Source organism: Bufo gargarizans, chromosome 7 (genome assembly GCF_014858855.1).
Source record: "Bufo gargarizans isolate SCDJY-AF-19 chromosome 7, ASM1485885v1, whole genome shotgun sequence".
Classification (NCBI taxonomy): Eukaryota; Metazoa; Chordata; class Amphibia; order Anura; family Bufonidae; genus Bufo; species Bufo gargarizans.
Window position 1 is genome coordinate 53158732 of NC_058086.1, and position 24616 is coordinate 53183347.

The window sequence follows — 24616 nt, forward strand, 5'->3', positions numbered from 1 at the left end:
CTGTCGAGTGGCATATACAGCGTATGATCTTACAGTGGAGTGTTGAGCACATTGGTCGGTACATAGGGACAGATTCTCTTTAAATATACTTTCAGAGGTTGCCTGATACACTCTGCTTTTCAGGGGGTCCATGTTGCAGCCATGGAGAGATGACCCTGCACAGCTCTGGCAGAGGCAAATACTGTGGAGTTGTCTGATCTTTTACACAATCTTAAATCCTACAATAGTGCTGCACTCGTTGTATAGAATCTCACTTATTGAAGTGTATAAAGTGATATATAGATATAGATATAGATATATCCATCCCCTTGCTACCTGGAAAGAAATCTTGTGGGGGTCTCAGCTCTCTAGGACGTACCGTTCCCGAGATATTCCCCAAAAAATGACCTGCATTAGCCAATATAAGCCTGCAAGTCTCTCTTCATATCCCAACTGCCATACACACGGTCACATGACCCTTATCAGCCAATAGAAGCTCGCAGGTCCTTAGTCTCCACATACACAGTTTTACTGCAGGTTTCCATAACAACCCGGCCACTTTTCTTCACTGCTGGAGGTCAGCTTCAGGCTAGGGCTACACGACGACATGTGTCGCACGACACATAGGGCACAACTACACTGCTACATCTTGGATGGATTTTTTAGTATGTCACATGTCGCAGTGCGGCACCATAGCCTATCATTATAAAAATTGTTGAGACAAAATTTGCACGACACATGTCGTTGTGTAGCCCTAGCATTAAAGGGGTGGGCACTGTGGAGGTCACTGTTAAGGGGGCAGGGGCCACTATTAAAGGGGCAACTGCTGTGGAGGTCACTGTTAAGGGAGTGGGGAGCTGTAAAGCTCACTGTTAAAGGGGCGGGCTGCTGTGGAGGTCCTATTTTAAAGTGGCAGGGAAATGTGGTGGGGGGGGGGGTCAGTGTTAAGGGCTGAGGGACAGTGGAGTTCACTGTTAAAGGGGCGGGGTGCTGTAGAGGTCACTGTTATGGGGATACTGTCTATCTTTTAATGAGAGACACAATCATTAAATGAAATAGATGAAATCTACCCGTGCAAGGCCGGGTCCTTCTGCTAGTTATTAAATAAAATATCTACCAACTTTAGGCTGGTTTCAGATATCCGTATTACAGGCGCATTTCAGATGCTGCATTAGGCCCCATTTACACAACACTATTTGTGGTCTGCGTCCAATAAATATTTTTGCAGATCACACGTGAACCCATTTATTTCTATGGGGCTGCAAAAAATGTGGACACCGCACGGATGTCATCCACGTGCTGAGTGCATCTGTGCAGCCATGCCACAAATGATAGAGCACGTCCTATACTTGTCTACTTTGAGGACAAGAATAGGTTGTTTGATAACAGGGCCTGCAGGAAGTGCAACATTCCCACAATATGTATTGGTATTTTGCAGATCCGCGGGTTGTAGACAGCAAATACATATGGTTGTGTGCATGTAGCCTTACAGATTTAACACCTGCATTTTATTGTCTTTATTAAAGGGAGTTGCCCAGGATTTTCTGAAACTTCACACGAGCACTTTGAACGGTATACATGACATAATTGCTGCAGGATCTGTGCGGTTTAATAGGCGAGTTTTTATTAAATATAGATATATTTTTTAATATATACCTTTTCCTGCTTGTATGCAAATTTCGGAAATTCTTTCCAGATTTTCAGGACGCAGTACCTGGATCCCCACTGTTCTACCGCATCTCTGGCTATTTAGGGGACTATGCCACTGTAAACATGTTGTGGCACAAAAGGTGCCAAGGGACAGCAAGCATATTGAGTGTCTCGGGCGTCATGCGCTGCTGTTCAGGCTCTGGGCATCTAGCTCTGCCATTTGAATAAGACTGTTTACAGCAACTGCAAGTTACTCCAGTACAAACAAATATGTTACCTGTTGGAAAGTAGCTTCTTCGAGTCCAGATCTTCTAAACTCTGCAATGACAGCTTTTAGGAATGCTTGCTCCTGCACAGAGGCGCTCCTGGGGAGAAACATTCAGACCGGGTCATTGTATTTTGTGCATGGACTACTTTAATATTTAATGTCAGTGAAAAGAACGGTAAGGCTTTAAAAAAAATTGGGTTAATATGAATGTTAAATTAAGTGCCTAATGATAAGCCATCAATTCTTATAGGTGGGGCGGAATGACTCAGGGACTTACATTTACAAAAGGTTACTTTAGAAAAAACGAGATTTTTGTATAACTTACCAGTAAAATCTCTTTCTCGCTCTTTCCTTGGGGGACACAGAAGACCTTGGGTATAGCTCATCTCCATAGGAGGCGTGACACTAAGTGAAAACTGTTAAGCCCCTCCTCCACAGCTATACCCTCAGCCTGGAGAGAGAGGCTGCCAGTTGCGTGTCCAAGTAGTGAAAAAAAGGCAAAGTCCAAAAGTGGAACCAACAAGCCAACTACCCAACGGGTAAAACAACTCGGAAACCGTGTAGAGAAAAACAAAGAATGGGTGGGTGCTGTGTCCCCCAAGGAAAGAGCGAGAAAGAGATTTTACTGGTAAGTTATACAAAAATCTCGTTTTCTCGCCCAGTTTCCTTGGGGGACACAGAAGACCTTGGGACGTTCAAAAGCAGTCCAAAAGGGGGAGGGACCACAGCACCAAGGCGAAGCACCCGAAGGCATCAAGAAACCGCCGCCCGCAGACCAGGCGGCCCAAGGCAGCACCTGCCGAAGCCAGAGTATGCACCCTGTAGAACGCTGTAAGGCAGACCAGTGACCGCCTCGCACAGACGCATGGCCGAAGCCAAATGCCTCCGGCCCAGGAGGCACCGACAACCCTGGTGAAATGAACGGAGACACCAAAAGCAGAACCCTGCTCTTGGTGCGGTAACCACAGCAATAACCACAGTGAGAAAGCGGAGGAAAGCGGAGGAAAGCCACCCCGGAGGCCACCAACCCGTTGCGCGGACCTCCTAGAAAACCAAGTGACCGAACGTCGACAAGAGTCGAAGATCTCCAAGTAAAAACCGCAAGGCCCAAACAACTCCCAAATCGGAAGAAGTGTCCGTTCCCGGGGGTGGGAAGGGGAGGACGAAAGCCTCGTCAAAATGAAAGACAAACACCACCTTCAGAAGGAAGGAAGAGACGGGATGGAGAACAGCCCTGTCCTGAGGAAAGAGAAGGCTCGGAACAAGAAGGGCCGCCACCCAGGCACCCGCCAGAGACACGACGGCTACGGAAACATAACCGTACAGGACAGAAAGAGTAGAGAGAACTTCTGTAACGGCTCCAAGGGAAAGATTGGAGTGCCAAGAGCCCAGTATGCAATGCCCAGGGCGGTACCCAGGGGCAGTACAAGGGAACCCCAAAGCCGCTCCATGGAAGAGGGTCCTGACAGGCCCAGAGGGCCGGGGAACGCTGAAAGGGGAAGGACAGCGCTGACACTTCAAGCAACAGAGTCCCAGTCCCAGATCTAGGTCGGACTGGAGAAAGACAGAACCATTAGGAGCGAACACTAGCGAGCCCGCAAGAGTCGCCTGGGCAAGCGGGTGAAAACCCAATGCGAACAGGCGCAGACCAGTAACACGGGCAGAACGGTCGGCAAAAACTGGTCCCGTCGGCCCCCGAGCAACGTTGTCCTGTAACCACCCGGAGTGGGGGAGCAGAAGGACAGACGGAAGGAACCGAAGGGTCCGCCCAGCAACCGCCAGGACAAGACAGGCTAAAGTCCATGTCGATGTAGCCACCACAGGAAGACGTCCTACAGTCCCGGTGTGGGAGATCTAATGACAATCTCGACCGAATGGGGGTCCCCCAAGTTACAGCCAGAGTGAACAAGGGAGACAGTACGAGGCCAAGAGGAACATCAGAACCATCCACATGAACAACCAAGCTCTCCCCAGAGGGGAGGGCAGTGAAGGAACCGCCACTGAAGCGCGGCCGGGGCAAAAGCCACACCGGAGAGAGCCGAGCCGAACCGAGCGGGAGCCAAGCAGAGCCGGCGAGAAAAGGCAGTCGAGACAGAGGCCGGCATAACACCCTCCAACCGAAAGGAGGAGTGGGCAACAGGGAAGCCATAGGACAGCTCAAAGGCAGAACCTCGCTCACTGAGACGCCCGGTTCACTGCCACGCAGAAGGCGAGTACCCTGAAGAACCCAAGGTGGAGGTCCTACGGACCTGGGTAAGCGAGCACCCAAGAGAAGCTGGGTGACCATCCCGAGAAAAGCGGCCCGAACCCGGTAGCGGACCAGCCTGAAGCGCAGAGGGGGCGCCAAAAGAAAAGACTCATACTGCACGACACCCGAAGAGGAGGAAACAGTAGCAGGCGAGGGAACAGCAGTCCCGCCAGAGCCAACGCAGAAATCGAGTGGCACAGCAAACGGCACTCTCGACCCAGTGACCACTTGCGCCGGGAAGCGAGTGCACGGGAGAACGAAAGGGTACCTATCAAAGAACCACGAACACTCCCCAGGTGGAAAGGCCAACGGACATGGTGGATGCCGACCAACGGGACCACAATATACAGGCCAAACCAGAGAACGAGCACCACCCAGCTCGGCGAAGTAGAGAGCAGTAGAGCCCATCTACTCATATCTAAAGAATACACCTTTGAATACAATGGCATTCTTTTAATGCTTGTATGACAGCACCCAAGGGTTATACAGGTGGACAGAATGATCTCTTTAAAGAAGAGCGCAAGGCCCGTGACAAGCACCACATCCCAAGAGAAAAAAAGGGAATGTCGCAGGAGGAAGTGAGGCATACGTACGAGCAGCCCCGCAAGCAGTGAGAAGGCCAACCCACCTATGGGAGGAGAAGGCATACACGGCCCAAACAACGGACAGAGCGCACCAGAAATACCGCTCACTGCAAAAAAATAGTCACCCAGTGAAGGGGATCAGCCACAGAGTCCAACAGTATCAACGGAAGTGCAAAGTGCAACCTGAAAGGGAGTTATGCACAAGACATCAGTATGGCATGCGATGGAAACGCAGGCAGGCCCCCCAGAAAAGGGGGAAACGTATCTGGCAACACTGCAGCTGGTAAGAATGCAAAGGCCCGTCCCAAAGGGGGGATGCCCAAGGCCAGTAACAACTTCAGAGAAGTAGAACATACCATAGTCTGCCCAGAAGGTGACCAATCACATGGCCGCACAGTACCCAGCGGGAACGCAGGAGGTCCGCCCAGTGAAAGGGGAACATGCACGGGGTTATCCTACCATTAAGCGAGTGCGCAATAACCCACCTAACACCGAATACTGTGAGAGTGCAACTACTCCACAATGAAGGAAAACATGCAAGAATCCCGCACAGCATATCACGGACAGCCATGGGTCACGTGAGGGTGCAAATTTTCGCCCATGGATGAGAAGCCACTCTCTCACCACAGCCGTCTTCACCCTCGGTCCGTTCCAGCAGGGTCGCCCCTTCAGCTACTGGCACCGTAGTGGCAGGACGCTGGAAGAGGGACTTGGCGTGCGGGCGACCCTTACGCTGGCGGGATGCAGGGGAGCTGGGCTGCCCTGGTCCACCTTGCCTTCTGTGGGGGAGGCAGCAGTGCGGATGCAGGCACTGGCGCAGCTCAACCCCGGGAGAAACAGAGAGGTCTAGTGCGTCTCTGTTGTCCCGTATTCTGGAACAAAAGAAAATAAAAAAAGTAAAAATCAAAAAGTTTAAAAACAAAGGAGAAAACAGCCCTGCAGTAGCAGGGAGTGTCTTGCCTCCTTGGACACTAAGCAAAAACTGGCAGCCTCTCTCTCCAGGCTGAGGGTATAGCTGTGGAGGAGGGGCTTAACAGTTTTCACTTAGTGTCACGCCTCCTATGGAGATGAGCTATACCCAAGGTCTTCTGTGTCCTCCAAGGAAACTGGGCGAGAAAAGGTATTTCTTGCTCGTATCATTGGGGGACACAGAAGACCATGACTATAGCTGCTGCCACTAGGAGGCGACACTAAGCAAGAAAACTGTTAGCCCCTCCTCTCAGCTATATCCCTCCTGCAGACACTGAGCTAATCAGCGTTAGCTTAGTGTCTGTAGGAGGCAGACATTTATTCCAAAAGTTTTTTTTCCTTTTTGTTTTATTTTTTCAGGTTCAGGCTGCAGGTGGGCTCTCACCACCTGTTTTTCCCACACTTGAGGGGGGAGACCAGTGGGTCGTCAAGCCCGCTGCTCATTCCCCACCTCTGGAAACCAAGGAGGAACAGAGGATCTCAAATCCTGTTACCGGTGTAGATGCCCTCCCCAAGGGGCAGCACACTAAGGAAGGTGACACTGCTGGAATCAGGGTGGGCAGAAACATTCTGGGTAAGTATATTACTTACCTCCCCCCTGTGCCTGAGTCCCCCTTCTCCTGAGTCCTCTAACTGAACACAGGAATATATGTTGTTTCTCCTAGACCATGGCCCCTATATCTGGCGACACCACCTCGGTCCCCAGCCACGTAGAATTTCTTTACCCTACTGCTGGATACATGCGTCCTATAGCGCAAGCTATCCTGGCACTACTGCTGGATACCACACTCCCTGTAGCTCACCCTCCTTCTATAGGCGGAGTAGTTACACTACCACTGAATTACATGAGAACAGTCACATTCCCTTCCCAGCTTAGGCGGAATATGTGAGCTCACCACTGGACCCTGTACATCCTGTAGCATTTCCCTCCTTCCATAGGCAGAGTAACAGCACCACCAACTAGATACCGCACAGCCTGTAGCGCTACCCTCCTTCCTAGGCGGTGTACTTGCTCTACCATGGGATACTGTACAGCCCATTGCATTATCCTCCTTCCATAGGCAGCGTAATAGCACTACCACTGGATACTGTACAGCCCCTGCCATTGCCCGCCTTCCGTAGGAGAAGTAATTGCACCCCCACTGGGGTCTGTACGGCCTGTAGCATTGACCTCCTTCCTTAGGCGGAGTAATTGCACTTCCACTGGGGTCTGTACGGCCCGTAGTATTATCATCTTTCCATGGGTGGAGTAATCTTCTATCGGCGGAGTGTTTACATCCCGTTGGTTTCTATACGTCCAGTAGCATTGCCCCATTTCCATAGGCGAAATATTTATACCACCACTGGATACCGTACATCCGGTAGCGTTGCCCTCCTTCCAGAGGCGGCGTAGTTGCATTAGCACTGGATCCTATGCTTCCGGTAGCATTACTCTCCTTCCGTAGTGGGGGTATTTGCACTTACTCTGGGTACTGTACATTCTGTAGCATTACCCTCCTTCTATAGAGTAATTGCACTACTACTAGGATCCTGTACAGACTCTTTACCCTTCTTCCTTAGGTGGAGTATTGCACTTCCACAGATATCATACGTCTTGTTGCATTAACCCCTCCGCAGGTGGAGTAATTACTCTCATACAGGATATCATCTGTCCTGTCAGCTTTCGCCCTCTATCTTCTATTGGGGGATTAGTTGCACGGTTTGCACCACAATTGCGTGCAAGAGATGCTGTAGCATTAACCGCCCCCCCCTTATGAAGGAGTAGTTGCACAACCAGTGGACCCTGTACATCTTTTCGGTTCCCCTCTGTCAGCGGAGTAATTCCCCTACCACTGGAAACGGTTCTTCCTATTACATTATCAGTCTTTCTTGGGTGGAGTAACTGCTTCAACATTGTCTACCGCGACTACTCTCATTTGTTCGTTGTTGCATGGCTTCCCTGTTCCATGGGTGGCCTATTGGCTAGACAAAGTACCTACAGTTGCCTTATCCCCCGTCATAGGTGGTATTTTGGCACTACTGGTGGATACTGTGACTGCTTCATACCACCCCCTTCCTCAGGTAGTCTTTTTGGATTGGAGTCTGGCGCTTACGTGGCAGCCTTGGTCTTCCTCATACCTTTACTTGTGCCTTGAATCCCTGTGAGAGGCAATCTCATTTGGTTGATTCTCATTGGTACGCCGGCGTCCACACTCCCTCTGTAGGTGGAACGTCTGCTCTGATTGCCAGTTTCTTCCTTCTCAGGATGGAGTATTGCGCTAGCACCAATTCTTCGTGCTATTGCTGTTGTCCTCATTTTCAGGTGGAGTTTCTCCTCTGACCCTAGTTGTTGCTATCGCCTCCCCCCTGTGAGGCAGTCTTTGCGCTGCCCATAAATATTCTCTCTACTCAGATTCTGTGGCTACTACTGTGTGAACCCTCCCCAGGGGGAATTTTTGCGTTCATCCGTCAACTTCAACTTACATGACGCATGGGTGGGGGACACTACATTTATGGTTTTCTCCTCATCCCATTCCTCCATGTGGAGTATCGGCCCTGGCATTTCAGCGGTATCTACACAGCATTCCTCCTTCTTGGCATGGTGCCTTCTCGCCAGTTGTAGTTGTGATCGTGTCTACATTTCCTTCCTCCACAGGGGGCACTTTGATTATGTTCTGGGTTTCTTCACTCTCTCAAGAATTTTTTTCTTGTGGGCCATTCTCATGCCCGACTTCCAGGTTCTCTAGCACTGACATGTTCGTCATGGTCCAGCTGGAGTGTTCTTCTCTTCTGGCAGTCCGGTATGGTGTGTGGGGCCATTGCCTGCGGGCATCCCTACTTATTCCCCCATGGGGGGCAAGTTTTGTCACATGTGCAGTTCTTTGGCTCTTGATATCCAGACGCCATTTTCAGTTAGTCTTCTTCCAATCAGTATACCACCGAGTTGTTGTTTTTTCATTTCCTCTGGGGTTTTGATTCATGGACATCACTCCTTAGAAGGCTTCTGGATCCAGGCTACGTATTTCTCTCCTGCATCTTCTGTAATCGCTCAGTTGCTTCTGTTGACCAACTTGTCTTCGTTCTTGTCCATCTTGTAGATATTCTGTGTGCTCTCCACTTCTTCTGAAGTCTCCTAAGCTGTGACTTATATTCCCTGGGCTGTTCTTTCTTCTGTCCAGCCGGAGCCTCTGTGTATTCAGCAGCTCTCTGGCTGGCCTTCCTGGAAATGGGTCTTCCTGTCCCTTTTCAGGGTACCTGTTGTGTCTCCCCCCGCATTTCTGTGCGGGGTCTTATGACCGGCCTTGGATTCGTTCTGTTCTTGTTCCCTACCCATGGTACTGCTCTTTAACATCCCATGGTCTTCTGTGTCCCCCAATGATACGAGCGAGAAATAGGATTGTGAGCTTACCTGTAAAATCCTTTTCTCGCCGAGTTCATTGGGGGACACAGAAGACAATGGGTATAGCTGCTGCCACTAGGAGGCGACACTAAGCAAAAAAATTGTTAGCCCCCTTCTCTCAGCTATACCCCTCCTGCAGACACTGAGCTAATCAGTTTGTACAAAATCAGTAGGAGCAGCCAGGAGAAGCCAACAGAACACAATAAAAAGGATTAAACCAGAGATGGGTCATAGTCAAGAACCAGAAGAACTCATCTAGGAGAGCCAGCAATGTACATACAGGGTGGGAGCTGTGCCCCCCAATGAACTCCGCGAGAAAAGGATTTTACAGGTAAGCACAAAAAAATAATCTAATATTTTCAGCATTAGTGCACAAAGTATCTACCTAATTGCCATGACATAGGGAGAGGAGAACATCTCATCCAGGGCTTCTATGACATGAGGCATCTTCACTAGAGATAATTCCCCCTTCTTGCCTGAGAACTCGCAGATCTCTGTTGCTCTGCGACATATGTCCAGACATCTACGTGCATCACCAGACAGAGCAGCCACCTGAAGAATTTCAATGAGAAGGTTACATGCACTTGCAGTAAGAATTAGTCCATGTAACGCAAACAAATGATCAAGTATCTGCTTTACTACTGTAATATATGGAAAAACGACTTTGTACTAACTGATGTATGAAATAGAAGTGTAAGCGCATGTACGTACAAGGTCAAAGGTTTTGTTCTCTTAAGGGGTTCTGCAGTTTTTTTAACTGATTATCTATCCTCTGATAGATCATCAGCATCTGATGGGCGGGGGTCCGACACCCAGGACCCCTGCCGATCAGCTGTTTGAGAAGGCAGCGGAGCTGGCAATAGCGCCTGCGGCCTTCTCGCTGTTTACCGCAGGCCCAGTGATGTCACGACTAGCATCAATGACCTGGGCGGGACGAAGCTCCATTCAAGTGACCAGAGCTTAGCTAGGATGTGCCATCAATGTCAGATAGGCTCCCAGGAGTGATGAAGAGCACACAGCGCAAGCGCAGCCATCCTACATTCACGGCCATAGGAGTTCAGAAAATAGTTGAGCCAGTGCTCTGCAATTTCGGACAGTCCCATACAGGAGCATGGGGAGGTGGCCAGTGCTTGCATTCGCTTCTATGGGACTTCTGAAAATAGCCGATCGCAGTCACTCATCTATTTTCAGAACTGCCATAGCAGTGAATGGAGAGCATGCCGTGCATGTGTGGTGCCCTCTCCTTCACTTTGGGGGCTCAGTTCTGAAGATAGGTGTGAGACCTACACCAATTTGACACTAAAGGCATACCCTAACGCTGTGATGGTTATCCTCCGGCACTCCAGCTGTGATAAAACTAATGACTCCCAAGATGTATACTTGCTTGGCTGTCCTCAGAACTCCATAAAATTAATGTCGCATGCTGGAAGTCACAGTTTCACCACAGCTGGAGTGCCGGAGGATAGCCATCACTGTTCTAGCAATATAATTTCAAGCAGAGCCCTTGTAGCACACAGTGGATTTACTGCTGGAGTAGGGTTCCCACCCCTGTCAATAATAGATTCAAAGACTTTAAAGTCTTTGAATCTATTATGTTGTAGCAATATGCCATCAATGTCTGAGATAGATATAACCCTTTAATGATCAATGAATGACAAAACCAGTAATACGCAAGACCAATCATGTATGTATACACACATACACCATTTACATTTCATATGACGTGTATTATACAGATCACAAATCCTTGTAGTAATCACCTCAAATTTCTTTTTATAGCAGCGTTGCTACCTACTGGCAAGTAATACAGGGTCGCTGTTTCTACAGTTAATCAAACATTACATAGGTCATAATTTACTGGTTGATTTATACCCAATTATACTCTTAAGTAGCAACAAAAGATTAGCAGAAAACATAAAAAGAATCTGAATAGTGTCCCCCTGTACTTTAGGCACTAACCTTTCTGGAAACAAGCTGGATAGCATCGTCATCAAACGCCTTTACATGATTTAGCCTGGAAGTTATGATCTGCTGGAGCTGTTTGTGCGTGTAAGGCTGGAATGACATTCTGGTAAGACCCTAAAAGTGAAAAAATTAAAAATAAATAATAATAATTAAATAAAAATAAGTTACTGAAATCTACAATAGAAGGAAACTATTAAGACCTGAGAGCGCACGTCAGAAGAGCTGTCTCATGAACACAATTCCTGTCCATAGGCCATATTGGAGCATACTGACATCATACAGGGCAGCCCCCTTTCTACAAGCCAGAATTGAGACACTTAGGGCTCTTTCACACGAGTGGATCCAGTGCGTGGAATCCTCTGCGTGAAAGAGAGCCAAGCCCTGTTCCGGACAGCAGAGACACGGAGCATTAACAAGATTGATACTGCTCTTTGCCTCTCTGTGATCTTTCTACTACAAAATCACAGAGAGGCAAGAGAGCAGTATCAATCATGTTAATGCTCCGTGTCTCTGCTGTCGGGAACGGGGCTTGGCTCTCTTTCACGCAGCAGATTACCCGCATGGCATCTGCTCTTGTGAAAGAGCCCTTAGGCTTCACGCACATGACCGTTGTTTGGGTCAGTGTCCGATCTAAGTTTTCTGTGGATTGCACATAGGACAGCAAACGGATGTCACCAGGAAGTCTGCCTTTTGGGCAGACCTCCCCATGTGGCCGGATCTGCCGCAGAGGGAAGCACACTCCCCGTGTGTCAACACCTGGTTTGACAGCAGTTGCAGCCGCTGACTTCAGTAGTGACGCGTCCCTCTTGTGTCAGGTTAGTGGCTCACATGGTGTAAAGGGGATACATCAACGCTGCAGCCGTCAAACCAGATGATGACATGTGGGAAGTGGGGCACTGCAGTGGGGCAGCCAACGAGATGAAACCCATGTGCATGGAGCAAATAAGCATGATAACCTTTCCAGGTCCGGTGCCCCTTTGGTCCCTGAAGATGGAAAACCCCTTTAACATGTGGTTTCCACGTTGACGGACTCAAGACACCCATGTAATACATGGACGGCCATTCATATGAATAGAGACCCAAAAATAATAATAAAAGTATAGTACATTTGGATGTCTTTGTTTTACCTGTACTGAAACATGCATACTTTTCAATAAAACAAAAATAAGCATAGGTCTGCAGAATATGTTCAGTGGTTTCTAAATGTACATACTAAGCATGGTGTGAACTTAGCCTTACTGACAAACTATGAACACAAGGCATTAACATTATAGACAACACAAGTAACTATTCTTACCAGCCTGCTGGCAACCCGATTTATCATTATCCTTTCAGGAAGATCCATCGTGTTGGCAATGGCTAGGACAATGAGTTTTGCGCATTTTCTTGTGGGCCAATCAAACAAGCTGTACATAACATTTTGCTTCCTAGTCCAAAGCAAGTCCAGCTGGGGCAAAGGACAAATATCACATATTAGACATTTTCATTGCTAAAATGACAACTGTATTCCTAGCTTTCTTAATCATTTTTACTTCTTTTGTGAGCCCCTTTGGTGCTGCTGGGTGTGGGCTCTGGATAGAATCAGTCTCCTTCCCCCTTCTAGCAGCTATATTCTACTCCCCCACCTCTGGCAGCCATCAATAAAGACCCTTTTTAATTCCTCTGCAGAAGGAGTTCTCTCCTCTATACTGCCACACTCAGCTCCTTTCCTGACAAACAGGGCAGAACGCCATTACTACTGATTATCCTGAAGTGAACAGAGGATCACTTTGCAGAGACCCGGCTGAGAGAAGAGCGAGCATGTGTGTCCAGCGGCACTCAGCTCAGTAAATGGACATGCAAAGTGCTATACACTTTGAATACCAGGTGGCGCCATACTACGCAAGTACAACCTCAATTCCCCAAAAAAAAAAATATATATATATATATATATATATATATATATATATATATATATATATATATATATATTTATATTATTTTTTTATTGAAATGGTAAAAGGTCTTACTTTTATTATCAGATATGTGTTCTATGATCTATTGTGAATAAAATATGGGTGCATGGGATTTGCAGATTGTTGCAACTTATTTTTGAATTGGGGTAGTAAGTAGGATTGAGCGAATCAAGCTTTGGATCATAGATCTTTGGTGAATTAATTTGGTATTCATTTCTACATCCTTAAAAACATTTAAAATTTGCAATACAAAGTCAGGTTTGGTACCGGCTGGTACCTTGGTACCAAAACTGACTTTGTATTGCAAATTTTAAAATGTTTTTAAAGATGTAGAAATGAATACCAAATTAAGTCACCAGACTTTGGGTGAAACGAATTTCGCCTCCACAGAGGCAATACATTTTAATACTGTACGAAGACAGGTCTCCGTACAGCATTAAAACCAAGTGTTTGAATTAATTGACTTCGGATCTATGATCTGAAGCTCGATTCGCTGAACACTAGCTGTAAGCGTCATGACCCCTTTATCACTTAAGCTGCTTTTGCAAGGCTTAAATATGAGCTCAACATACGCAATTTCACATTAGCCGTCTGTTTCCAATACAGCTGCATAAAAGTGGCCTTGGAATGAGCAATCGGTGGAAGTTTTTCTTAGCAAAAATTTAATTTGCCCACCTCATCTACCAACAATACTGTGGTCTCCCTATTTGAGGCCGGTGTACTGAATCTTTTCTCAAGTAGAGCAGCAGCGTGGTCTGCAGTCGCCTTCTGGCCAGTTAGAAGCTGAAAGTACACAAAAAGAATATCACAGTGAAATAAAACTAAATGCATGGAGGAAAAAAAAACATGTTAAAATATATACAAGAACCCCAGATGCCTTCTGCACAATACTACTTTATATCAGTGTTACTATACTGTGGTAATGCTATGAGCTTCCTCACCTTTAAAATCTGCACATAGGCCTGATGTGGGTCTGTCAGCTTCATGCCATTGATTTCAATGAACTGGAAAGAGGGCAATTCATCTTCTTCAATAGCTGCTTGCAGACTGCGGATCACTTCATGCACAGTTGCAGTTTTCCCCGTGCCTGGCACACCAGAGATGTACATGCAGCTAGAAAGTATACAAAATGCGTTGTAAAAAAATCGCAGCAGTGTCCAAAATGATGAAGTACGTAATATAAAATAAATAAAAATTAACCATAAAGTACATAATATAAAATGTTTACAATGGCACCTGCTGAAATCCAGGGAGTCCTTTAGAGATGATAGATGCACTGAACATGTGCATTTGCATTAGGGCTTGTGTAAATCACTATTACTGCTGCTTTTATTGCACAGACAAAATAGGGGTACCAGAGGGCTGCATGTGGCCTCTTATTTCATATGGATAGGTATCCAAAAAACTGCCTCAATGTGCTGCCATAAAAGGTTTCTTGTGCAGGGCTCTGCTTTGTTCATGATGACTTACCTAATAGATGGAGTCAACTCATCAGAGATGGCAACTTTCAAAATGTGACCCTCATGGCTACCAGCTGATAGATCCAGGTTCCGCCCATAGCACCTCCGCTCCTAGCACCACCACTAAACTGCCGATTTTGCTGGAGGATGCCACTGCAGGGGTTTAGTAGTAGACTAGCCATCCATGTAATACAAGAATAGCTTGAGTTTGCCAGAATGGGAGCCGATCATACAGCGCAGCTCACAGTTCTGCTTCATAGAAGGGGTCCCGAGTGGGGGAACCAACTGTAGGATGTCCATACTGATAGGTGTGGACCGAGAGGTAGAACCTGCCTCGATGTAGAGAATGGCCGTCCTGACCAGCACAGATCTTATAAAAGTGAATGGGGAACCACACACACACCGCTCAGTTCTCTTCCTGGATATGGCAACTGGTAAGTCTCCAGAACAGGAGGGTCAGGAGACTCCCATTCTCCGCATAGGTGCAGGACCCAGTGGTGGGACCCATATCCATCAGGCATTTATGTGGGAACACCCCTTTAACTGCAGCTTTTATATTAAGGCATATTAAACACTTACTCAGAAGTCATTCAATGGTGTGTACAAACCAGTAAACGAAGGCAGTCAGACAGCCAATACCGCCCCCCCCCGTCCATAGTACTCCTATAGTAATATGTATTACACACTTGTAGAAATGATGGCAATTGTTTGCACATTCACCGAAAAGGGACCAAGCTAAATACATTTTTCTAGATTTTGACATTAACTTACCCCCCAGTTCTATCCAGCAGTTTACTTTCTACAAAACTGTATACGTCTTGGTACTCCTGCTCCCTGCAGGGCAGAGATTCAGGTACAGCAGAGACATGAAGCCTGCACACAGAAGAAATGCACGAAGTGTTAGATAGGGCAAAGGGAATACACTGAAGGGTGCAGATATTTTTTTTTATTAATTATATAGCACCCTTACACTCCATAGCACTGTAGAAACCAAAGAAAGAATTCTTAGAGCAAAAAGCGCTGCTCTAAGGCTCCTTGTACACGGCTTGACCATGTGCTTGAGGCTTTGGACTTAGGTTTTAATAGGCCTTAGGCTTGGACGATGGCTGGAAATGATCTTTTGTGGTCATCATGCGCCGAGATATTCAATGTAAATGTAATTGACAGTTTGTGTCCCTGGACATAACAAGATGCTGAATACCCAAGACATGGCACCCAGTGTGCACCAGGTTACCTCACCTAATGCGAGCCTCCTCTAAGACATTAGCAGGCTTATGTATGGGCTGGTTCCGTTCTGGGATTTTGGGTGTTGCACCATGAGCAGCTTTAGAGAGAGGCTGAGGGAATTAAACAAGTACAATTATTATTATTGTGCCAAGCTGAGTAATAAAACACTTAAATTGCATATAAAACACAGATATAATAGTGACATTATGTTTACCAAGTTTTCAGATATATAAGGCTCTCGCTATAATACAGCGTCAGAGTGGGACTCAGATTTCTACCATATTTTACTTTAATTTTTCTTTTCTTCCCCCCCCCCCCTCAAAAGGGAGCTAAGCTAAATTAACACAAGCCTTGGATGATGGTCTAGAAGTAGTGAATATCAAATAATTAGAAAAAAACAGACCTACCCTATTTTTCAGGCTATAAGACTCACTTAGGATTTTAAGGAAAATAAAAATATTTTTCATTAGATCTCAGACCCCCTCCCCCCATCAGCCTGAAGACGACCAGGGAGCAGCGAGTGAGTGGCAGTGCTGTCTAGAGAAAGCTGGGTAAGTTTATTTATTTTATTTTTTTAAGGTGTTGTGTTACATCCGACAATGGGGGCATATCGCTAGGACCTACACCTCCCTCTAAAACAAAGTCTGACATGAGGCTAGCAAAGTGGTGGGTCAGAGGTGCTGGTCCAGCCACCACTAAGCCTTCCAATTGGACAGCCGAAAAACGCCATTTTCAGAATCCCCATAGAAATTAAATAAATGGGAGCACACCCACCAGCCACCGTTCCCATTCATTTCTTTGGGGCCGATGGAAAATAGCCGAACCAGCGCCATTTTCGACAGCCCCATGGAAAAGAATGGAGGACGGCCGCGCATGGGCAGTGCACGCTCCGGGACTTTGCCGACTCCCACCTGTGTTACCCGCACCTATCAGACAATGGGAGAACATCCTAGAGATATGCCCCCATTGTCTGAGATGACATAATGACATAACAAAAATAATAATAAATAATCTTAACCAAAGTAAACCAAGCTGGTTCTAAACGTCACTGTCCACTCATCGCTCCTTGGTCTTCTTCAGGCTCACGCTCTGCGCAGTATGCAGTCAGGACACAGTGCAGAGTGGGGTCCGGAAGACGACCAGGGAGAGCCTCCCGCATGCCGATGGCTGCTTTCAAAATTGAAATGATCATTAGCATTTGGACTATAAGATGCAGTGACAATTATTAGTTTTGAGGGGAAAAGTGAGTCTTCTAGTCGGTAAATTGATTCACTTCATTCAATGCCATCAACTCACAGTCTTATTTGGTGTCCTAGCTGAATTTTTCCTGGAAGATGTCGGGGTCCTAGGTGTCGACCTTTTCCTTGCTGATCTCTTTGGCGACTCCCTTACTGCTGCTGCTGCTGCTTCTTCTTCTTCATCATCATCTTCACTGCTAATTAACACTTCGGATTGCTTCAGGGGTACAAAGTCTGCATCTTCATCCAGCTCTTCAAAATCTCCATCTGATAGGACTCTGTGGAGACCAAAAATAGGAGTTTTTGTGCCTACCTGTAAAATCCTTTTCTCGCTGAGTTCATTGGGGGACACAGAAGACAATGGGTATAGCTGCTGCCACTAGGAGGCGACACTAAGCAAAAAACTGTTAGCTTCTCCTCTCAGCTATATCCCTCCTGCAGACACTGAGCTAATCCGTTTGTACAAAAGCAGTAGGAGCAGCCAGGAGAAGCCTAACAGGAAACATTAAAAAGGAAGAAAGCCGGAGATGGGTCAGAATCAAGAACCGGAGAGGCAGCAATGTACATACAGGGTGGGAGCTGTGCCCCCCAATGAACTCAGCGAGAAAAGGATTTTACAGGTAAGCACAAAAATTCCTATTTTCTCAGTTGTATTATTGGGGGACACAGAAGACCATGGGACATTAAAGGGCAGTACCATGGGGAGGGAACAAGAACAGAACGAATCCAAGGCCGGTCATAAGGCCCCGCACAGAAATGCCGGGGAGGACACACCAGGAACCCTAAAAAGGGACAGGAAGACCCATTCCCAGGAAGGCCAGCCATAAAGCAGCTGAACACGCAGAGGCTCCGGCTCGGCAGAAGAAAGAACAGCCCAGGGAATATAAGTCACGGCTTCAGAAGAAGTGGAGAGCACACAGAATATCCACAAAATGGACAAGAATGAAGGCAAGTCAGTCACCAGAAGCAAAGGAGCGATTGCAGAAGATACAGGAGAGAAATACGTAGACTGGATCCAAAAGGCTTCTAAGGAAGCGATACCCATGGGCCAGAACCCCAGGAAAAACACAACCTAGAGTCATCAACAGTCACAGCATGGTGCGAGAAGAAAAAAAGAAAACCACTCAGTGGAATACTGATTCGAAGAAGACAAACTGAAAATGGCATCTGGATATCAAGGGCCAGAGAAGTGCAGATGTGACAAAACTTGCCCCCATGGGGGATGAAGTAGAGACGCTCGAAGGCAAAGGCCCCAAACATCATACCAGGCTGCCAGAAAGAAGAACACTCCAGCTAATGCTGTCACCGTAGCAGAATGTAGAGGCAACTGCACTACACGTGAAGGGAACAAGACGCTAAACCAGCGCTATAGAAATCGGTAGGTTATACCAGATACAGAAAACCGTACTAATGCCCAGCAGAAGTGAGCAAACCCATCAGCTGCAGCGTGTCATGGTATGGTCAGATGACAGAGCCATAAGGAATAAAAGTACCTGTCAGCCAGCGCATCAGGTACACCATACATACAATGCCTGGTGGGGCAACCGCACCCAGCGATGGCAGAACATGAGCACAGTGCCACCTTCTGGGAGAAGGAAATGGAGGCATGAGCACAATTACAACTAGCGAGAAGGTTCCACCTCTAGAAGGATGAATGCTTTGTAGATACCGCTGGAAATGCCAGGGCCTATTCTCCACATGGAGGAAGGGGAATGCGGTAAAAACCACAGATGCAGTGCCCCCCGCCCATGCGTCATGTCAGCCCCATTTGAAGGACGAACACAAATACTCCCACTGGGAAGGGTTCACACAGCAGTAGCCACGGAACAGGAGTAGCCATAAAATCTATGGCCAGCGCAAAGGCTGCCTCATAGGGGGGAGGCCATAGCAACAACTATGGCCTCTAGGGCCAGAGGCTCCACCTAAAATGAGGTCAAACAGCAGTAGCCACCATGTAATTGGTCCTAGCGCAATTCCCCACCTAAGAAGGAGGAAACTGGCAATCAGTGCAGACGTTCCACCTACTGACAGAGTGTGGACGTCGAGCGTGCTAATGACAATCAACACAATTAGAATGCTCCTCACAGGGACTCAAGGCACGAGGAAAGGTATGTGGTGTGTCAACAGCCTGTTATCTACAGGCCGACCTGGAAGACAGAGGCCGCCACCTAGGCGCCAGACACTAATCCAAACAATGACTACCTGAGGAAGGGGATAGTGTGAAATAGTCACCGTATCCGTAGTAGTGCCAAAATACCACCTATGGCGATTGTAGGCACTGTGTCTAGGCAATAGGCCATCCATGGAACAGGATGCCATGCGACAAGCAAGAAATGAGAGTAGTCGTGGTAGACAATGTTGAAGCAATTACTCCACCCAAGAAAGACGGATAGAGTAATAGGAGGAACCGTTTCCAGTGGAAGTGGAATTACTCCGCTGACAGAAAGAGGGGAACCCGACAAGATATACAGGGTTTACTGGTTGTGCAAGCACTACTGGTTGTGCAACTACTCCGCCAATGGAAGGAGGGTAATGCTACATAATCTACCATATGCAATTGTGGTGCAACTTATCCACCTATAGAAGGAGGAAATCCGACAGGACAGAAGATATGCAGTATTAGTGCAATTACTCTGCCTGCGGAGGGGGTAATGCAACAGGAAGGAGGGTAATGCGATAGTCTTTATAGGATCCAGTGGTAGTGCAACTACTCTATGGAAGGAGGGTAATGCTACAAAATGTACAGTACCCAATATAAGTGCAAATACTCCTACTACAGAAGGAGGGGAATGCTACCGGAAGTATAGGATCCAGTGATCGTGCAACTACTCCGCCTATGGAAGGATGGTAATGCTACAGGATGTACAGTACCCAGTGGTAGTGCTATTACTCTGCCTATGGAAGGAGGGTAATGCTAAAGGATGTACAGTATCCAGTAGTGGTGTAAATATTCCGCCTATAGAAAGAGGGCAATGCTACTGGATGTGTAGGAGCCAACGGGAGGTGCAAATACCCTGTCTATGAAAATAGAGTTATGATACAGAATGAATAGGATCGAGTGGCAAGTGCAAACACTCTACCGATAAAAGGAAGGTAATGCTAAAGGCTGTACAGTACCCAGTGGTAGTGCTATTACTCCGCCTATTAACGAGGGGTAATGCTACAGGATGTACAGGGGTCCAGTGGTACATATTCTGCCCAAGGAAGGAAGGGAATGTGACAGGATTTACAGAATCCAGTAGTAGTGAAACGACTCGCCTATGAAACTACAGGGGTGCTGTATCCAGCGGTAGAGCAAGGATTCAGCTTATGGAAGAAAAGTTATGCCATAGGACGCATGTAAAAAAGAGTTTTTTTTTATTTTTTACATACAGCTCAAATTCTATCAAAACAGAACTAGGGGATCAGAACCCCCAGCCGTCTGCACTAATGACCAATACTCTAACCCTCAGCATAAATCCCAGTAAGTATTTTCCCCAGCGCAGTAGTTCTGAGGTAAGGAAAGGGTTAAGCACAGGGGTGGAGCTTATTGGGCAGCTGGTGGGGCGAAGACATGGTGCGAAATTTTCGCGATCCAATAGTACAGTTCCCGCCCCCGAAACACTCTAGAAGATGTGGCCTGGAAGGCCGCAAAGCCGGGGCCGACCGGAAGAACTTCCGGTTGGGACGGCAATGCAGGGAGGGAAGCAGGAGAACAAATGGGGAACAAGAGGGCCGGAACGAGCGTACCGATGGCCCCAGTAGAAAAGCAGCGGCCGCCAAGGAGACCAGCGGCCGCCAAGGAGACATGCGACCGCCGGGAATGCATCGCAGGGCCTGGATGGGGCTTGGGACCGGAGGTGGGACTGAGAGAACTCAGGAGAAGGGGGAGCCTCAGGCAATATACTTATCTAGACTGTTTCTGCCCACCCCGATTCCAGCAGTGTCACCTTCCTCAGTGTGCTGCCCTTTGGGGTGGGTAACAGGGGGTCTTCCAGGAGTAGCAGACAAGGTGACACTGTAGCTGCCGGGTAACAGAGGGTTTGAGGCTTGAGGACCCACTGGTCTCCCCCCTCAAGTGTGGGGAAACAGGTGGTGAGAGCCCGCCTGTAGCCTGAACCTGAAAAATAAAAAAGGAAAAAAGCTTTGGCAGACCTGCAGAAAGATATGTCTGCCTCCTACGGACACTAAGCTAAAACTGATTAGCTCGGTGTCTGCAGGAGGGATATAGCTGAGAGGAGGAGCGAAGACTTTTTTTGCTTAGTGTCGCCTCCTAGTGGCAGCAGCTATACCCATGGTCTTCTGTGTCCCCCAATGATACGAGCGAGAAATCATTAAAGCATGACTATGAAGAGGCATGTCCATAATCAAATGTCCCCCCGCTTACCCAGCAAAGCTAAACATGTACGAATTTACTTGAGAGCACCAGATCATTACTTACTTAAGCTGTCTGCGGATTAAACTAGCAGATGCTTGAGCGGACTTCCTGCGTGAACGGGGTGTTTGGGGCTCCCCACCTTCTTGCTCTTCTGTTGGCCTGCGACAAAAAATTAATAAAAGTTATACATCTAAGCAAGATTAAGGCTAACACATTATAACTGGAGTTTTAATTAGCTCTTTGACTATAGTTCCAAATAAAGGAAATAAGAATATTCAAAAGTTGCTTGAAATTTCTTTTCGTGTAACCTTAACTTTACGGAAAAAGTGTAGCGCTAATCTAAATGGTACGTTAATAATAAAATCACCTTCTGGAAGAGTTAGCAATTCTCTTCGGTGTGAGACTCTGTTTCTGTGGTATTTTAGGCTTCAGATTTTCATCCTTTTCAGAAAGTTTTCTTACATGGTTTCCTTCACTTCTAGAGGAAATATAAAGAATGTGTAGAAAACTCTGCTTCAAAAACTTTAAACAAAATGAATTATGGTGAGTTGGAGAAAACTTTCTTCTGTGGAACATGACGTATAAAGTGGCACTGCAGCTGTGAAACCAACTCCCAGCATGCATAACTGATCGCTCTTCTCAGAACTGCCATAGAAATGAATGAAGCATGCTAGGAATTGTAGTTTCACAACAGCTGGAGTGGCCGAAGGGTCTCTCACCCCTGCCCTAGGAACAAAAGAATTGAGTATTTCAAAACATAACTACCTGAATCTCACCCCCAAAGACCTCTGTCGTCAGAGGAGTGTCAGAAGGCCCCTATACACATTAGATAGCTGGCACCACCAAAAGCAGTGGGTTAGGCCAATATTTATCCAGCAAAAGACAAATGCATATCAGACCTGAATGTAAAGTAAACTTTAGGCTGGATATGAGCAGTGATATTAACCCTTTGGCATCAAAGCCTATTTTCATTTTTGCATTTTGGATTGTTCCTCCCCACGTGCCAATAAGGCCTCATGCACACGACCGTTGTGTGCATCCATGGCCGTTGTTCCGTTTTCCGTGATTTTCTGCGGACCCATTAAAGGTCAATACTTGCTTGAAAACCTTTTAGTTGGCAATCACTGCCTGAACTCATGCGTTTCCTCCTTTTTAATGCTCGGCCTGGCCCTTACTGCAGAGGTTTTCAGTTGTTTGTTTCTGGGCCTTTTTGTCTGAAGTTTAGTCTTTAACAAGTGAAATGCTCTATTGGGGTCAGATCCGGTGATCTGAATCGGCCATTCAAGAATATTCCACTTTATTAGTTTTAATAAACTCCTGGGTCGCAGCCATGCATGCCCAAGCCATCACACTGCCTCCGCCATGTTTTACAGATGATGTGGTATGCTTTGGATCATGAGCTGTACCATGCCTTAGCCATACTTTTTTCGTTCCATCATTCTGTCTTTGTTTCATCTGTCCAAAGAATGTTCTTCCAGAAGTGCGCTGGATTTTTAAGATGTTTTTTTTTTAGCAAAGTCCAATCTCGCCTTATAACTCTTGAGGCTTATGAGAGGCTTGCACCGTGCAGTGAACCCTCTGTATTACTTTCAGGCAGTCTTCTCTTTATGGTAGATATGGATATTGATACGCCTGTATCCTGGCGTGGTTCACTTGCTCGGCTGTTGTGAAGAGGTTTCTCTTCACCATGGTAATTATTCTGCCATCATCCACCACTGTTGTCTTCCGTGGGCGTCCAGGTCTTTTTGCATTGTTGAGGTCACCAGTGCCTTCTTTCTTTCTGTACCAAACTGTAGATTTTTCCGCTCCTAATAGTGTAGCAATTTCTCTGATGTTTTTTTCTGTTTTTGCAGCTGAAGGATGGCTTGTTTCACCTGCATGGAGAGCGCCTTTGACCGCATGTTTAATTCTCAGCAAAATCATTTAAAATGCAAGCACCGCACCTAAAATCAACTCCAGGCCTTTTATGTGCTTAATGGAGAATGAAATAATGAAGGAATTGCCCACGAAACAGCCTATGAGTCAATTGTCCGATTACTTTTGGTCCCTTTAAACCCTGTAAAGGAGCTGAAACTCCTAAACCCTTTATCTAATTTTAATGTGGATACCCTCAAATGAAAGCTAAAAGTCTAGACTTTATGTCCATAACTATAACTTGAATATGTTTTAGTAAACAGGTAATAAAAACAAAATTTGTGTCAGTGTCCAAATATATAGTTGAATAGGATTTTCACACTGTCCATTCTGATCCATGCCTCGTACATAGCTCAGTATGGAGAACGCCATGGCAGGCCTGGATCGCTGGATGTCAGCATCCAGGCTGCCAAGGCAACCGATCAGAGCCCCGCGATTTCACTGTGGGGGGCTCCGGTCGGAAAGGCAGAGGGAGCTGTATCCCTCTGCCTTTACTCACAGGTGCGTTGATCACGGCACTTGAGGGGTCAAAAGATATGGACGGTACGATCGGCGCTCCCCGTCAGTGCAGGCCACTGCCGGCTGTATAATGCAGCCTGCACCAACCATGTATGGAGCGGGCCCGCTGCAGAGGCTCACTCCATACATCCCCTCACTTGATATGACGTATAGTATCAGACTGCGTGAAGAGGTTAAGGTCACAGCATGGCTGAAAAGAGCCGACAAGTGGTTCTTTCACAAACTAGTAATTTTCCCATTGATTACTGGTTGTATGGTTTTGCAGGTAAACAGCAATTTTACCCATAACCAAGCGTGGCATTTAACAATGGATTTGAAAACTGTGCAGATTTGCAGTAAAATCACGTCAATCCAGTTTTCAGCTGCTGTGAGGACTTACCCTGGTCACTTGTAGCCCCTACTTACTGAGATCTGCTTGACTTTTGCTCCTCAGATGGTGCAGGTTTCAGAGGAGTCAGCCTCAGGCGAAGCTTTGTACTGTGCTGGTCTTGGGAAAGCTTAAGAGCAACAAAGCAAGAATCTGGACACAAGTCTTCATCAGGAAGCATCTTTTTAGGAGGGGAGTCGGGGAGTCCAGAGAACGCGACTCTACGTTTGGGAGCAGCTGGTTCCAGAGCCTTAAAATCCTCATCCAACAGACAGTCTCCCTCAATCGGCAACCTGCTCTGTGACTTTGGTGGGCCTAAGGGAGAAAAATAAGCAACCTGTAATATACGGCAGAGGAGAACGCCACCTGTATAAACCGTCAAAACCTTCTCCATAGACAACCGCCTACGTGCTTACACCCAAGCATCTTCATCATAGCATCGTTATAATCTCATGTTCCTTTAATTTAAAGCCGTAAGTGGTTGTCTACAGAGAAGATTTATACAGTAATTATATTCACACAATGCAATTTATATAA

General features: G+C 46.9%; 1 protein-coding gene across 1 annotated transcript in view; it reads right to left on the reverse strand.

The window, feature by feature from the left end:
* Positions 1-24616, reverse strand: part of ORC1 (origin recognition complex subunit 1) — a 50188-nt gene that overhangs the window by 354 nt on the left and 25218 nt on the right. The window contains exons 6-17 of the mRNA XM_044301234.1: positions 24118-24394; positions 21647-21757; positions 21343-21438; positions 16981-17200; positions 15697-15794; positions 15229-15330; positions 13939-14110; positions 13673-13780; positions 12340-12489; positions 11037-11156; positions 9463-9629; positions 1907-1994 (exon numbers count right to left, since the gene is read on the reverse strand). Coding sequence (XP_044157169.1) covers positions 1907-1994; positions 9463-9629; positions 11037-11156; positions 12340-12489; positions 13673-13780; positions 13939-14110; positions 15229-15330; positions 15697-15794; positions 16981-17200; positions 21343-21438; positions 21647-21757; positions 24118-24394 — 1709 coding nt within the window. The remainder of the gene's footprint in view (positions 1-1906; positions 1995-9462; positions 9630-11036; positions 11157-12339; positions 12490-13672; positions 13781-13938; positions 14111-15228; positions 15331-15696; positions 15795-16980; positions 17201-21342; positions 21439-21646; positions 21758-24117; positions 24395-24616) is intronic.